Genomic DNA, 14,418 nt, shown 5'->3' with positions numbered 1-14,418 from the left:
CCAGCCTCATCATGAAATGTGCACTGGACCGTGAGATCCCAATGTGCTTCTTTATATGGTTAAGTTACAGCAAGGTTACAGTAACCTGCCAACCCACATACCATTGGGCATGACTTGGGAGCCCGGGAGTATCCGCTTTGTCTGCACCTGCCCCCTGCCAAGGACACGGTGAGAACCGGGAGGCCATCTGGGAAGCAGGACAGCAGCCACCATAACTTCTGGAAGAAAACAGGAAGGGTTGTGTTGCCCACCTCTCATATCTTAAATATTTAGTGAGTTCATTGACCTTATTGCTAAAGCCATTTGTTATTAAAGCCTTAGGCATTTTCCTCATTTTTAAAGGAAAAAAAAAATCCTGCCACTGAGAAATACCCTATTAGAAGGCATTTCTTTCCTGGCCATTTATGAAGTTGCTATCCTAGCATTTCTCATTGCATAACTGGGCTGTTTCTTCTTTTCCTTAAATCCCATGACTTCATATTCATTAGATTCCTTCTGTTTTGCTGGACTACATCCTCAGGTAATCTTTTCAGAAAGGATGAGTGCAAGTTAAATTTTCTCAAACCTTGCCTATCTTGAGAAGTCCCCAATTTCTGTCTTCAGTTTTTGTGTCACTCAGGGTCCTAACAGAAAATAAATGGCATTCAAACTGTGTAGAGTGAGGAGAATTTAATGAAGGGGCCATTGCACAGGTGTACAGGGACGAGGGAAAGTGGTAAGGAGGTAAAACCCTGAGTGGAGCGTTCTTGCTGGTGGTGTGGCCCACTCAGCCAGGTTTTTGTGAAGAAGGAGGGGGTCCAGGGAAAAGCAGAAGGGGTATCATGGGATGCAGCTCTACTTTTCTTGGTCCCAGTGTCCAAATTCTATGACATTTGTAAAGTGGCCACATTTCGGCTTGTGCTCCAGCATCAGGGTCTAAAGAAAAGACTGTCGTGTCCCACTGCTGCTGGCCTCTGGGTCTGACCCGGTGGCACATGTGGGATGGTGCTGCTGGTCACGGGCCCACCATCCCTGGAGCCGACAGTGAAGCCTTTGGTTTAGCCGACAGGCCTGTTGTGAACACGTGTGTTGCAATTTAGCAAAACCAGTATAGCGGGAGTGGGGGAGTGGCCCAGATGGGAGGCCGTTCTGAGCACGGCCACCCTCCTCACCACCCTTCCCAAGGCATCATGTGCTGTCTGGGGGCACAGGCACAGGGAGAGGGCGGCGGGGAGAGTTGCCTCTGAAGGCGGGTCGAGTTTGCACTTCTTTCTGGACCTCCCCCCAGGGTGTCTGTGGGTTCCAGGCCAAGAACACCCTCTGCTGACCCTCCAGCGGGAAAGGAGGAAATGCACTAAATACGCCCCTCACCAATCTTACCTAAACCGCCCCCGAGAGGGTGGCAATGGCCAGGACAGGGAGGATGTGCCCGGTAGCTCAGGTCAAGCTCTCACTCCCGCCCTCAGCCGGGCTCACAGGGCCAGCTCGGGGCAGCTCCTCAGAGTGCCTGGCCTCTGATCCGAGTGTCCTTCCGTCTGTCTGGCAGCCCTCCCCTCCACGGAGGAATCATGCAGAGACCAAGTAAGGAAGGGCAGCTGTGTGGGGCTGGAGCATGGGGGCTGGTGCAGCAGGGCTGTGGCTGGCATTCGCATTCAGTGAAGGAGGAATGTTCTCAGCAAGGTCAGGAGACAACGTTTTGTTTAAGATCAAGCTCAAGCTCAAGAGGGCAGCAAGGGAGGCGGTTTCTGTGTGAGTCGTGTGGTGTGCCCACTTTCTTGCCACATTTGCGTCCTGGAGTCAGGGCATCACGTGTGAAGGCGCAGGGGGCGGGGGCGGGACAGCCTAGACAGGCCGTGGTGTTTTGTAAGCATCCTGAGGACCATCAGGCGCCACACTTCCAGAAACTGCTCACACCTCAGTCCAACTGGAAAAACAAGCTTTCAGCGAGCAGTGCCTCAGGCCCTGACATTTCACCCAGTTGGCACAGTGTGTTCCTGGTCCGCTCCTGTGACTGGATGCCCTGACAGCTGTTCTCAGAAATGCCCCTCACCCTGCAGCTCCGGCCCTCGGCCATTTCTGCGCTCCAGTGGTGCCTGCTACATAGGCAGCTCCCACCCGACTGTGTCCTGCCCCCTAAGTCCCACTGCATCCCTACTGGGCTGAGACCACGGGTCCCTCCCAGTGGGGCCTGGGTACCTGGCTCCTGTGCAGAAGAGAGGGAAGGACGGAGAAACGGCCAGGTATGGTGCCCAGCTGTGCCCTTGGGGCTGCCCAGTGTGGGCTCACCGGGTGGGGTAGGGGCAGAACGGCAGCTGTCCCACTGCCGTGGGTGTTCTCCAGCTATTGGGATGGGAGCTGAGGGACTCAGACTGCTCACAAGGGCCCGTCCTCCCTAAGCAGGGTTATGGGGGGGGTGTGGCCACAGAAGGGGGTGCTCTTTCCAGAGTGCCGCAGCACTTCTCTGACACATTTCTTTCAACTGCACGAAGGATGCACTATTTCCCAGGAAGACAGCTGCAGCTGGGCGCCAGCTGTCCATCTGCACTGCTGCAGGGGTGGCATCATCGAGCATGAACTGGAGGGCAAGATGGGCTTTGGGTGAACCTCCTGGGACTTGGGGAAGGAAGAAGAGAAAGCCTCAGGAACAGATAGATTCATGCTCAGGGAAACAAAGTGAAGAAAAATTTAGGAAAATAGGATTTGCATGTCTATTTAGACATGTCTTACCTTCCAAAAAGGGTGTGAGTGAGCCATAAGGACAAGCAGGTGGGACTGATCGGGGTCTCAGACGCCATCAGAGTTCCCTGCCTGTGCCGGGAAAGCGGGCTTCTGAGTGACAGTAGTTCTGGTGCAGGCAGCAGCCAGAGGGGAGCGGCGACCAGTTAGGACCCTCGGCACCAGCATCAGCCCTGCCCTGGTGGGTGTCTTCTCAGCATCCAGCACTCGTGTTGAAGCCAGAGCCAAGCTTTCCCCAGAATGCTGGGAGGGGGCAGGGAGGCCGCCGTGTGGCCTTTGCTCACTGATACTTGCAACTAGGATTCCAAGTGGACGGAAGAGGTTGTGTCAGGTGACCTTGTATTTGTCCAGCCCCAGGGACAAAGGGACAGACCAGGCATGGGTCGGGCATGTGGGGTGGGGGTGCTCGTCCCTGTGATGTCTGGTGTGGGTGGGGCGGGGATCGTGGAGAAAGGCCTGCAGGAGGCTAAGGCCCCCAGCCGCCCAGGGCCTCACATCTGCCTGGCTGCCCCGGCCGAGCACCTCTTGCCAGTCAGGTATCTGCCCCAGGAACCAGGAACCAGGGCTCAGTTCTGCCCCTCCAGCCACCCCCTTCACCCTAGATCTCCTGCTAGTGGGTTGTCCTGTGACCTCAGATCTCCGCAGGGCCCAGAGGCCATGAACTTGCAGTCGCTCTCTTCCTGTTGCAAGGGCAGGAGTGGCCTGCCCTCTGCAGCCCTGAGGGGAAACCAGAGCCCCACATAGCTTCTTTAAGTGGGAAACACAGGTACACTAACACTCTCCTACTGAACATTTACTGAGCAAGCGCCCGTCTTGTTTCTCTAAGAGTAAACACCATCACAATGGGCGGGCCACTGCCGCAAAGTCACGTCCACATCAGCTCGGCTTTGCATGTTCCCTGTGAGACTGTGTGCGTGTGAGTACACGCGTGCACTCTGGACCTCGGTCCCCATCCTCTGCCCCCTCTGGGGAGCGTCCTGCTGCTCTGGTGTGGCCATGGAGGGTGTGAGGAGCCTGCTGTACCCCACAGGGCCAGATCATCACAGGCTACCGTGTAGTCATCAGGCCCTGGGAACGTGCACCTCCCTCCCACCTCCCACCTCCCAGCACAAACATCACCACTACAAAAGCCAATAAAACCATCAGAACAACTGCCTAGGGTAGGCAGGGTGGTGGCCTTGAAGGCCCTTCCTCAGCCGCCTCCTTGCCTGGCGGCACCATGGGCCTCTCTGTCCCTAGGGTTCTGTCCCAGGCCCCTAGTGTCCACAGGTGGGCACCGCCTCATACTCCCCTTGCTCAGCACCTCCCCCGACTCCTGGCCAGGGTTCCCATAGAGACAGACCTGGGGGCGAACCCCTCTGGGGACAGTGCAGCACTTGATCATCCTCATCCATGTCCCTATGCCCTTCTCAGCAGCTGGTGGGGAACTTCTCGCCTTCTTCGGAGGTGGCCTGGGACTCCAGGCCAGGGCAGCCTGCTAGGTTCGACTGGGGCTGCAGGGCCCCTTTAGAGGAAATCCGTTAGTGGCCTGTGGGTGGCTCCTGCCCTGAAGCCTGTGCAGCCCAGAGCCCTTTAACCTTTACTAGATGGAAGGATGCCCCCAGATGTCTCCAGTGAGATCTAGAAGAATCAGCAGCTTCCTTTTCACTGAGTCCAGGTCACTTCCCCCTGCTAGCCTTGTGCAGCTACTCCCCAAGCTGGCTGGCCTGCCGAGGGTTGGACAGGACTGTGAGATGCTCAGATGGGATCGCTGGAAAGAGTAAGGCTTGGGCTGTCACACAGTTCCTTCAGGACACTCGCCCTGGGACAGCCCGCGGTGCCGCGTGAGTGCTGCGAGCCGGGAGTCAAGCGGCTGCTTGTCCCCGATGCACACGTGAACAGTCCACTCAGTGGGCACCGATGGAGCCCTGGAATACTGTGCACAGCCCTCGTGGGCACTGCTGCAGACGTGGTGATGGGCACTGGGAGGGATGTCGGCTGCGGGTAGTGGAAATGGTCACTCCAACACCTGTGACTCCTGTCATCTCTGCCTCTCAAAGTGGGCAGCTGCTGGGTCTCCACTGCTCACCAGTACCTGGGAGCACATTCTGCACCATCAGACACCCCGTCCCAGCTCAGGGTGGGCAGAGAATGGGGGGGGTGCTAAAGGGATTGGCCCTTGTCCTGAAAAAACAGATGCCCCCCTGCAAGCCCCTGCAGGTTTCTGCCTGAGATGGGCCCTGTGCCCACCCCTGCTCGGAGGGGAAGGGTTCCTTTATGGCTTAGATGGGGCTCCCAGGAGCTCTCTCGGCAGCATCCGGGTGGCGGTGTCTGTGTGCTGCAAAAGCCGAGTTCTGGTTTTGAGGCCTGAGAGGTGGTTTTGGTGTGTCAATCAATTATACCTTTGCTACCCCATCGGTTGAGAAAATGTGTGATGCTATAATATTCCCATGCACCCAGGAATGGTTTCAAGTTAATTTTGCATTCTATTTATTGTAACAGTATCTAAACACAATAGAAACAGAAATTTGCCTAAATGCCTAAATACAAACACAGGAGTTAATACTGCACGTGAGATATGCTGTTTGCTTCTCTGTAGCAAGGCTCGAGGCACGGGGACCCCGAGTCCACAGCCAGCACTGCAGGGCCACCCCTGCACCAGGTGCCCAGGACCCCCAGCCACCCTCACACCAGCAGACTGCGGACCCTGGCTGTCTCGCTGGCACACGTCTGTCCTGAGGCCAGGACTGTGGCCCCGGAGTGCTCTGACGCCCTGCAGGCCTTCCCCCGCTCTGCTCCTCGGTCTTGGGCTTTCCCTTCCTGTTAATTTTTCCATGTGAACCAGTGCTTCTCGTTCCTGTGGTGAGGGGTGGGGGACCTGTTAGTGTTTTAATTAGGATCAGTTGCCTTTGTGAATTCACTCAGAAGGAACGGTTTGTGTCTCATTCCTGTGTCACCGACAGACCACCACCATTTTATTGGCTCACTGTTCTGTGGGTCAGCAGCCTGGGCTAGGCTCCCCTGGGTGGTGCCTGTGGCTGCAGTCGGCTGGCAGTTGGCTCATGTCTGCTCCACGTGAGCAGCCCGAGGCCCTCACTTGGTGATGCAGGTGGCATGGGGGGAGCTCCGGGCTGGGGACCTGTGACGTCCCTCCCACCACGGTCTGCTTGTGGGGTGAGCCGGAAACCCACCAGGCCCGCATCTGAGGGACAGGCAGCGCGCTTTGTCAGGGCGGGAGTGAGCATGGGGGGTGTGGGTGTGGGGGGGACGTTGCCACCTGTCCTGTGTGTGGTGGTCTCCACTGGCTCTCCTTTGCATCCTTCAGGAAGTTCGCTGGTTTCCTTTGCACAGACTTTATGTCTTCTGAAGCGTGTCACTTGGTATTTTGTCATTTTTTACTGCAGACATGCACGGGGTCTTCTCTGCTGTGCCTTCTGTTTTGGTGTGTTCACGGGGCCATGGGGCGATGTGCCCGTGGGGCTGGCTGAGTTCCCCTGATTGCCTGGACACGTGCCTGAGCTGTGTGTCCCCATCTTCCTGGGCTGTGAGCTTACACCCCACTTGCTTTAGAGGAAATCCCTAGTCCTGGACCTCCAGTTTCCCCTCTTCCTTCCCCTGCTAGCAGCAGAAAGTGGAGCAGCCTAGGAAGACACACTGAGGATGGCGGCGCCCAGCAGCCTGGGCCCCCGATGTCCGCGGGGGCGGAGCGCCTCGGCTGCTGGGGGCTCCCCACCTTCTGCGCAGGCCTTCCTGACTACTCCGTTTCCCCAAGGGCCACCCCAGCCAGTGGCCTGGAACTGTTAAGTCAGAGGGAGATACACTTTTCTATTGTCTTAGTGCCTTCTAGTTAAGTAGAAGTAGCTACCGACAGTATTAGGCTGCTGCTGTCTGTACGTCTGTGTTTGTGTCAGTCCTTTCAGTGTCAGGCCACCCCTCTGGCTCACAGAGGCTTCTCTCGGGTCCGTGCCATACACGCCCACCTGCAAGTCGTGGCTTTCCTCATCCTTTTTGGTTTCCAGGCCTGTTAGTGACTCCAGGTGCTGAGGAGGCTGGACGGCAGCAGACCATCAGTGAGGAAATGTGTCGTTTTCAGCCTTCCTGAAAGACATGGTGGCCCCTGCAAGTGAGTTCACTGCAGAGCTGGAATGAGCCCCTTTAAGGCTGGAAACTAGGATTGTGTTTTGTCTAATATAAAATTTAAAAATTTCAGCTGGGCTTGTGTGACTACCTTCCTGCGTGTCGGCCTTCTTGAATAGCATGGGGACCAGGGCACAGCCTTCCTTGGCAGTGAGGTGGAGTCAGTGGGGACTGCAGCTCGGCATCACGTCCTCATTGGTGATGCCGCCCAGGGCGCTGGGTCTGCAGACCTGCCCCCAGCCCCCACCCCCACGGCCCCCGCACTGGACACCTCGGCCCTGCAGCTGACTCAGGCTGCAGCTCGCACCACCCTGTCAGCAGCATGCCTGCCTCCTGCGTCCCCTGGGCCCCTTTGCCTCTGGTGCTTCAGAGTCGCTGTGGGCCTGGAAGCCACCCTGCACACCTGCCAAGCTGCGTTTAAACCAAGAGTGAGGAGAAGGCGGCCAGGGAGCCAGGGTCCTGCTGTGAGTGAGGTGCACCTGCTCCGCGATACCCAGGCCAGGCTGGCTGCTCAGGGGTACCTGGGGCTCCCCCTGGTTCCTGGCCATGTTTGGAACAGCGAACATTGCCACCCTGAATTATTTCATGATCCTTTACAGACACTTGAGATGACATTCTCCCTCTAGGGTGCTTTGCTTCCTATAGTGAGCCCTATTCACACACTTTCCCCTGCAGTGTTTTCTGACTCGGAAGCAATACAACTGTCCACATGCAAACCAAAGGCTGGGGCTCACGCCCTCGCCCCGCAGCGTGACCTGTACTCTGCTGCCTGATGGCAGGCCTGCCCTGCTCTGCCCACTGCGTGGAGACACTCAGAGGCGGGACGGGGGCAGTGGGTGGAGGGTGGGTAGTTGGGGGAAGGAGGGCATAGGGGATGGAGGGCAGGCAGCAGCCGTTTCTTAATTCTCTTTCATTATGGACTCTGAATTTGGATCAGTGAAACGCATATGTAACTAAACAGTCCTTTTTGTCCTGTAATTTGGACCTCCCATCTAGAACATCAACAGTGACTCACTTTGGGCATATTTAATGTCTTATCCTGGCACCAAGCACTGTCTGCTCCAGGTCAGGTCTGGGAAGACAATGCCAACAGGCAAGGTGAGCCTGCAGAGCTTCAAGCCTGGTTCGAAAGGGGTCACAGTCCCAGGGTGGTGGTCAGCGGCTGTGCCTCCCCAAGCTTCAGGAGCCAGGGCAGCGGGCCACCCAAAGTGGTGCCCACAGCATGGGCCAGCCCCAGCCCAGGCCCAGCTCCTGCTCCTGCCGAGCGTGTGCATGGCTGGGCGGCTCGAGACACTGTACCACAATGCTGCAGTTTCCAATCGGTGCTACTCCTCCACTGTGTGATTTAGACACTTTGGCAGAGTCAGGAAGGGTTGCAGATGGAAGGCCTGACGTTGCCTCTGTGGGTAGATGAGATGCAGAGAGAGCCGTGACTTCTCTGCACACAGCGAGGATGTGGGGTCGCCTGCCACCACCCTGGATAGCTCCAAGGACATCCAACTCAGCTTCAATTTCTACTTCTGTGGAAAGGTTTTGTTGGAAATACGGGGATTTCTGTAAAGAAGCAGAGTGCCTGGTACAGACATCTGGATGCCAGACGCCTGACCATCGCTCTTGAGGAAGAGGGACCAGTGCTGGGAGGGTGTTCCACGGTCATCCTGGTGCTGGACTCAGTGGGGGTGCAGTGAACCGAAGGGTCAGCCCTGGGGCACACGGAGGCCAGGTTCAGGCTTACTGGTGGGCCCTGAGCGACCTGGGCAGCAGGGCCAGGCTTACAGCAGGGCGTGGGGAGTGGGCCGCAGACGCCTCTGCACCTGAGACGCCGGCATTCCAGATGGGAGTGTGCAGTGCTCGGCAGCTGGGCTATGAGAAATGTGCCAAGAGGTGTGCTCAGCTCTCCGGACTCTGTGGAAGGACTTTCTACACCTGAGGTTCAGGGGACAGAGCAGGGCCTGGCCACTGTTCCCCCAGAGGGCAGTTGTGAAATAGATACCTGAATGAGAGCCTGTGTCCACACGGAGGCTTGACCTGGAAGGTGCAGGCGGCTTTATTCACGGTCACCAAAGGTGCACACAGCCCGGCGCCCACCAGCAGGTGAGCGGAGAAACTGGACTTTCCACACGCAGAGGCGGCTCTGCAGCCAAGGGCTGAGCTGCCGTGCACACTTGCAGGCGGCTGCTGCTGTGCACTGAGCCTGTGTGGCAGGTGCCTGCGGCTGTCTGTGTGGACCTCCAGCGAAGGAAGACGGATCTGCATGCAGGAAGCTGAGTGGTGCTGCCGGGGTTGGGTCCCCGGGAGGAGTGAGGATGGGGCCGCACAGTGAGAGCATCTGATTTGTGTGTGAATCATACCTTGTGCCCTAGCGATGGAGTTGGCAGGGCTGGCATGGAACGTAGTTCTAGAAGTGTCCCAGCTGATGTGACAGTCTTCAAGGTGGCTTCTGGGGACCTGGTTTTCTGGCCTATGTGTCAAAGCCACGGATGGTGGTGGGGTGGGGTGCAGAGAGTCTGCCAGAGGCCCAATGATAAGCCAACCTTTTCATGACTCAGCTTCAGAAACTGAGTCCCATTATTTCAGACCCTGGAGCAGCAGGTCCCCGGGTCCCAGGTGTGCTCTGCACAGAACGTGAAGCAGGGCGGAGGGGCGGAGGGGAAGGGACACTTGGCGGCTGTGTCCTGGGCCCGCCCCACTGCCCAGCACCAAAGAGCATGTGGGCTCATTTCCAAAGGGCCAGATTTGCAGGGTTCACAGCTGTGGCCACCCAGTGTCACATGCTGGCCCTGCCTTTGAGTCGCCGCTTCCCGCTGGCTCCCCACCTCACAAGAGGGACTATCGGGCAGCTTGCAGAGCCAGTGCGACCAAGAAACGTGAGCTCTGCCTTCACCCTGGGAACTAAGAAATGCAAGTAGAAAAGGGGAGGAAAGCTGGTTGGGATGTCGGGGGTTACTGCTTTTGTGTTAGAAACTAAAACAAAAGGATTTTGGCTTTAAAAAGTGCCTAACAGTTTGGGAATTAGAAGGCATTAGTTGAGATATTGTGGGTCTGTTCTTAATGGAGATTTTGTGTGCAGTTTTTTTGAGCTTTTAAATAAGAGGTCAAAGAAATAAAAATTACTTCTAATGCGTTTACCTGGAGTTAATCACCATCAAGACTTCTGTGTGTTTCCCCTAGGAAGTCCTTTCTTCCTTTCTTGGCTGCATGAGGCAGGTGTGCACCTGACGTGTGCAGGCACTATGTCTGAGCGACTGGGTCTGCTCGTCCTCCACCCTGTCACTTTCAGGACAAAGTCCCGAGTGTATCATGGCAGGCTGCAGTGAGAACCTGGGCCCTGGCTAAGGAGCGTTACTGCTGTGCTGCCCGCAGCCCCTGGGCCCTTGGCACACCTCCTGACCGCTGTCCCTGCCCTTCCAGGACGGCCGTGCTCAGTGAAGGGCCTTGCTCTGGCTCCTGAGCAGTGACCATGGGCCTGCTTGCCTACCTGAAGACGCAGTTCGTTGTGCACCTCCTCATCGGGTTCGTCTTCGTGGTGAGCGGGCTGGTCATCAACTTCATCCAGCTGTGCACGCTAGTCCTCTGGCCCGTGAACAGGCAGCTATACCGCCGGCTGAACTGCCGCCTTGCCTACTCGCTCTGGAGCCGTAAGTATCTCCCATCACGCGTGGCTGGGGGTGCGGCCTGGCAGCAGGTTAGGAAAGTGCCCTTTCTGCTGGATGGGTCCCCAAATAAGCCAGCCTCAGGCTCCCCAGTGCGTGAGGGCTCAGGGCGTGGTGGGGGTGATGCTGGTGACCATGTGACAAGGGGACAGCTGTCCTGGATCCCATCCTGGGACAGGAATTGAGGGCCTGCTCAAGAGCCCCAAGGCTTGATTCCTGCCAGTGAATGTGCAGAAAGATGCTTGGCTGGAGTCCTCATCAAGCCGAACCATGTAATGTTGCTGCATCTGACCATCTCAAGCCACAGAGACGGCAGCGTCAGACAGATGGTGGCTCAGCTCATGGTCACACAGCCCTCAGTGCCGCCAGCATGTGGCTGGTTGTGTCCCACCTGTGCCCCAGCCACACACATCAGCAGCCCATCCTCTCTGTTACCTATCTCTGCAAGGCAAGGATTCTCACCTCCTAATTACATGTGTGTGTGTAGACATGTGTCTGCTATCCACATGTCCTCATATGCGGATTTGTACATATAAAACCAATCTTCACCTGTCACATGGACAGAGACTTAAAAGTTTAACAACACTTGCAGATGGCACGGGTGAGCACTCACACTGGGATGGGGGTGACCAGGCACATCCTCGGACGGCAGCTTGCCAGGGGCTTGAACAACTTAAACAGATATGTTTTTTGACCCAGTTATTCCACAAATTAATGTAACCTAGAAAGATACCTGTGAGAGTACATATATGTAGAAATTCTCATTTTATCATTTTTGTATTAGCACAAAATGGGCAGCAACTAAATGATTACAGTATGTCCATTCAGCGGAATCCCATGCAGCCATTTAAGAAAAAGGACAATCTCTCTTTACTGATAGAAAACCATCTTCTGGTTTCACATATAGTGTGCTGTGATCTTTCTTCAAAGGCAGGTGGCTGTGTGGTGTGTGCCCTTGTGCATGGCTGTACATCATTGAAAAGTCCCGAGAGGCTGCACAGGAAATCGGGGCATCCAGGGAGCAGAGGGAGGGGGATTCTGATCTCTCTTTCTTACTGTGGTCATGTTGTATACATGTTTTAGCAAAGAACATGTTTCTTTTATAATAAGGAGAAAATGATACACATTTTGTGTCACAGGGGAACTGGCGAGTCTCTGATACCCTGCCCTTTCAGAAGCAGCCGAGACACTGTGAGGAGCCTGTGGTGGCACTGGGTGGTATGCGGGCGCTTCCTGCCGCATCTGAGGAGCAGCCCCTGGCTCGTGGCCCAAGCTCGCCTTAAATGTCTCATAGCCTCGTTTCCCAGGGTCTGAGGTTTCTTTCCCCCTGATTAAAAGGCTACCTTTTTTGTAGGAAGGGAGAACTGGAAATCCTGTAATACAAAACATACAAATGAGTTATGCATGAGCATAACTGGGTAAAGTGAATGCATAGCAAGGGAGCAAATACTAATTAATAACAACACTCCAGCAGTATTCTGGGGTTAAAACATTACAAAACAGCTAAATCCTGGATAAAGCTGGCTTTGTAATGCATTGCTGGGCTCACAGTAAGCAAAGGAAATCTCTCAGCCTCACCCCATCCCCATCCCTTTAGAAAAAGGCAGGGCGCTGAAACAGAATATCAGCCTGTGTCTCAGGAGCGCCAGCCTTGGCCGCCAGAAGAGGGAGGCAATCCCAGACCCACTCCCGCTGGGTGGCTGAAGAGGCGCCGGCAGTAAGCCCGCAGAGGCACACGGGAGTGTGCTTGTGGCAAGGACCGCTGGGCTAAGCCTGAAGAGTCACTCAGATTAAGACAAATCAAATATGAACTCAAAGCCAAAGGACATCGAAAACAACAGATTTAGACAAAGGCCACCGGAAGACCCAAAGAGCACTTCTATAAATGGAAATCGTGATTGTGGAGTATTTTTTAAAGCGAAGAGTTACTGAATGAATTTACGTCCAGATTAGACACAGCTAATGAGAGAATGGGTAAATTGGATGTAAATGTGAGGAAATCAGAGCACCCAGAGAGGCAAGATGAAGTAGGAGGTGGGGCCGGAAGATGGAGCAGAGCAGGAGATGCTCTAGGAAACAGGTCCTGGCCTCTCATCCCAGAGGACAGGGCAAGGGGAGCCAATGCTGGGAGAGACAATGGCTGACAGTTGTCCCAAACAGCCAAAAAGTGACTCTGTGGACCTAGGAAGATAATGTGTACAAATCCACACTTGGACACATCACAGTGAACTCACAGCCATCAACACAAAACAAAGATCTTAAAAATACCCAGACAGGAAAGCCGGGGCACCCAGTGACCCACGGCCTCTCACAGACTACACGTCAGCTGGGGCCAGGGCAGCAAGGGAAGGGCACTGCCCAGGACTCCTTGCCACCACGGGTCCTCAGATGGGGGTGGGGTGAAGGCAGGGAGCAGACAGTGGGAGCATTCGCCACCTGCACATCTTCATCTGAAATGTCTTTAAAAGAATGTACTTGAGTAAGAGCAAAAGCTATCATCAAAGTAGTCAGAGGCAAGAAGGAGCGGTGGCCAGAGAAACTGGTACGGAGTGACTGAACAGTCACGTGACATGGGATAATGTCCAGCTCACACATGTGAAGCTGAGAACAGATGGGCCTGAGCCCAGGCAGCCTGTGTGCTGGAATCAGCATAGGCCCACCACTCTTGTGTCTGCTGGGAAGGGAGTGGAGACCTTAACTTTAAGAACAGGGGAAAAGGCAAGAAAGTAGAAAAAGGCATAAATATAAGAAAACTTAGGTAACAGTTAGGAAGAGTAATATGAAGTCCCTCAATGTTTGGAAGGAAAATAGATACGAAAGCACCAGCCTTCTGTTTTCCAAACGCAGAACTGCGGGTGACCCAGCAATCCCACTGCTGAGTATATGCCCAAGAGGAATGAAAACAGATGCCACGCAAACAGGTGTACGTGGATGCTCATAGCAGTGCTACGCACAACAGCTGGAGGGGGACCGGCGAGAGGTCCCTCCTCTGGTGGCAGGTGGGGCAGCGCATTTGTGTTAGGTGGGTGGTGGTTTATTTTCCTCAGTTCTTGTCCCACCACAACAAAGAACTGAGGGCAGAGACATAGCAGCGAAGCAGAGTAAGAATTTTGTTTAAAGTTACCCACCTAAAGAGTGAGAAAGTGTGGACATTCTTAGTGGGGAAGACTGAAAGGTTGAAAATTTTTTTTTAAGTTGTTGGGAGGAATTCAGTTTAGAGAAGTCAGAGTACAAGGTGAGGAAGGAATTCATTTAAGTGACAGTGTCAGGGAATGACCCAACAGAGTGATAAAGGAAGGTCATTGAACTACTTCTCAGCAAGGGTGCATCCTCTGCCAGCTCCTTAAGCCAGTGTCACCTGGTATCCAGTGTCTGCTTGAGACTGCATGGCGTGGAAACTGAGTCCCCACCACCCCGGGATCGGGGGGGAGCCACAGAGCCCTGGATGGAGTGTGAGCTTCCTAGAGACAGAGAAAGGAGGCTTCCAGGCGGGCTGCTAAAGAGCGTGACCTTGAGCTGCAGCTCCTTCCCAGTCCCGCAGTGGATGGTGATTTGCAAGCCCAGATCTGAGCTCTCAACAGCCTCTCCCTGCTTACCTGAAATAGGACAGAGGGAGGAGAGATTTGAGCTTAAATCTGGAGGATTAAAATGAAATAGCAAAGTAACAAAGACACCACTGGAAAAGTGCAGACAAAACTATGTAAGTTGAGCAGTGAGAAGTTTACTTAAGGCAAAAAATGCACACTTGGAGAAAACGGGGTGTGGACAACCTCAGAGAAGAGGTGTGCTGCAAGGTTTAAGTTTTAATTAAAGAGAAAGTGCAGGCACTCTCAGAGAGGAGCCTGAAAGGCTGAGAGAAAGTGTGGGCATCCTCAGAGAAGAGGCGTACTGAAAGATTGGGGGTTCCCCTCTTAAGGATTTTTCAGGAATGTGA

At 54.9% G+C, this 14,418-nt stretch overlaps 1 protein-coding gene across 4 annotated transcripts in view; it reads left to right on the top strand.

Moving 5' to 3' along the window:
* The window catches only part of AGPAT3 (1-acylglycerol-3-phosphate O-acyltransferase 3), a 77,870-nt gene that overhangs the window by 47,470 nt on the left and 15,982 nt on the right, over positions 1–14,418 (top strand). For 3 of the 4 annotated variants that reach the window (XM_037014633.2, XM_037014634.2, XM_073231268.1), the window contains one exon: positions 10,243–10,469. In XM_037014633.2, the coding sequence (XP_036870528.1) occupies positions 10,292–10,469 (178 nt within the window). In that variant the 5' untranslated portion in view covers positions 10,243–10,291. Of the gene's footprint in view, positions 1–1,989; positions 2,220–10,242; positions 10,470–14,418 lie in introns of those variants that run through there. The other variant, XM_017653354.3, reaches the window with a different exon arrangement.

Source organism: Manis javanica, chromosome 3 (genome assembly GCF_040802235.1).
Source record: "Manis javanica isolate MJ-LG chromosome 3, MJ_LKY, whole genome shotgun sequence".
Lineage (NCBI taxonomy): Eukaryota > Metazoa > Chordata > Mammalia > Pholidota > Manidae > Manis > Manis javanica.
This window is presented reverse-complemented; position numbering and strand designations above follow the sequence as displayed.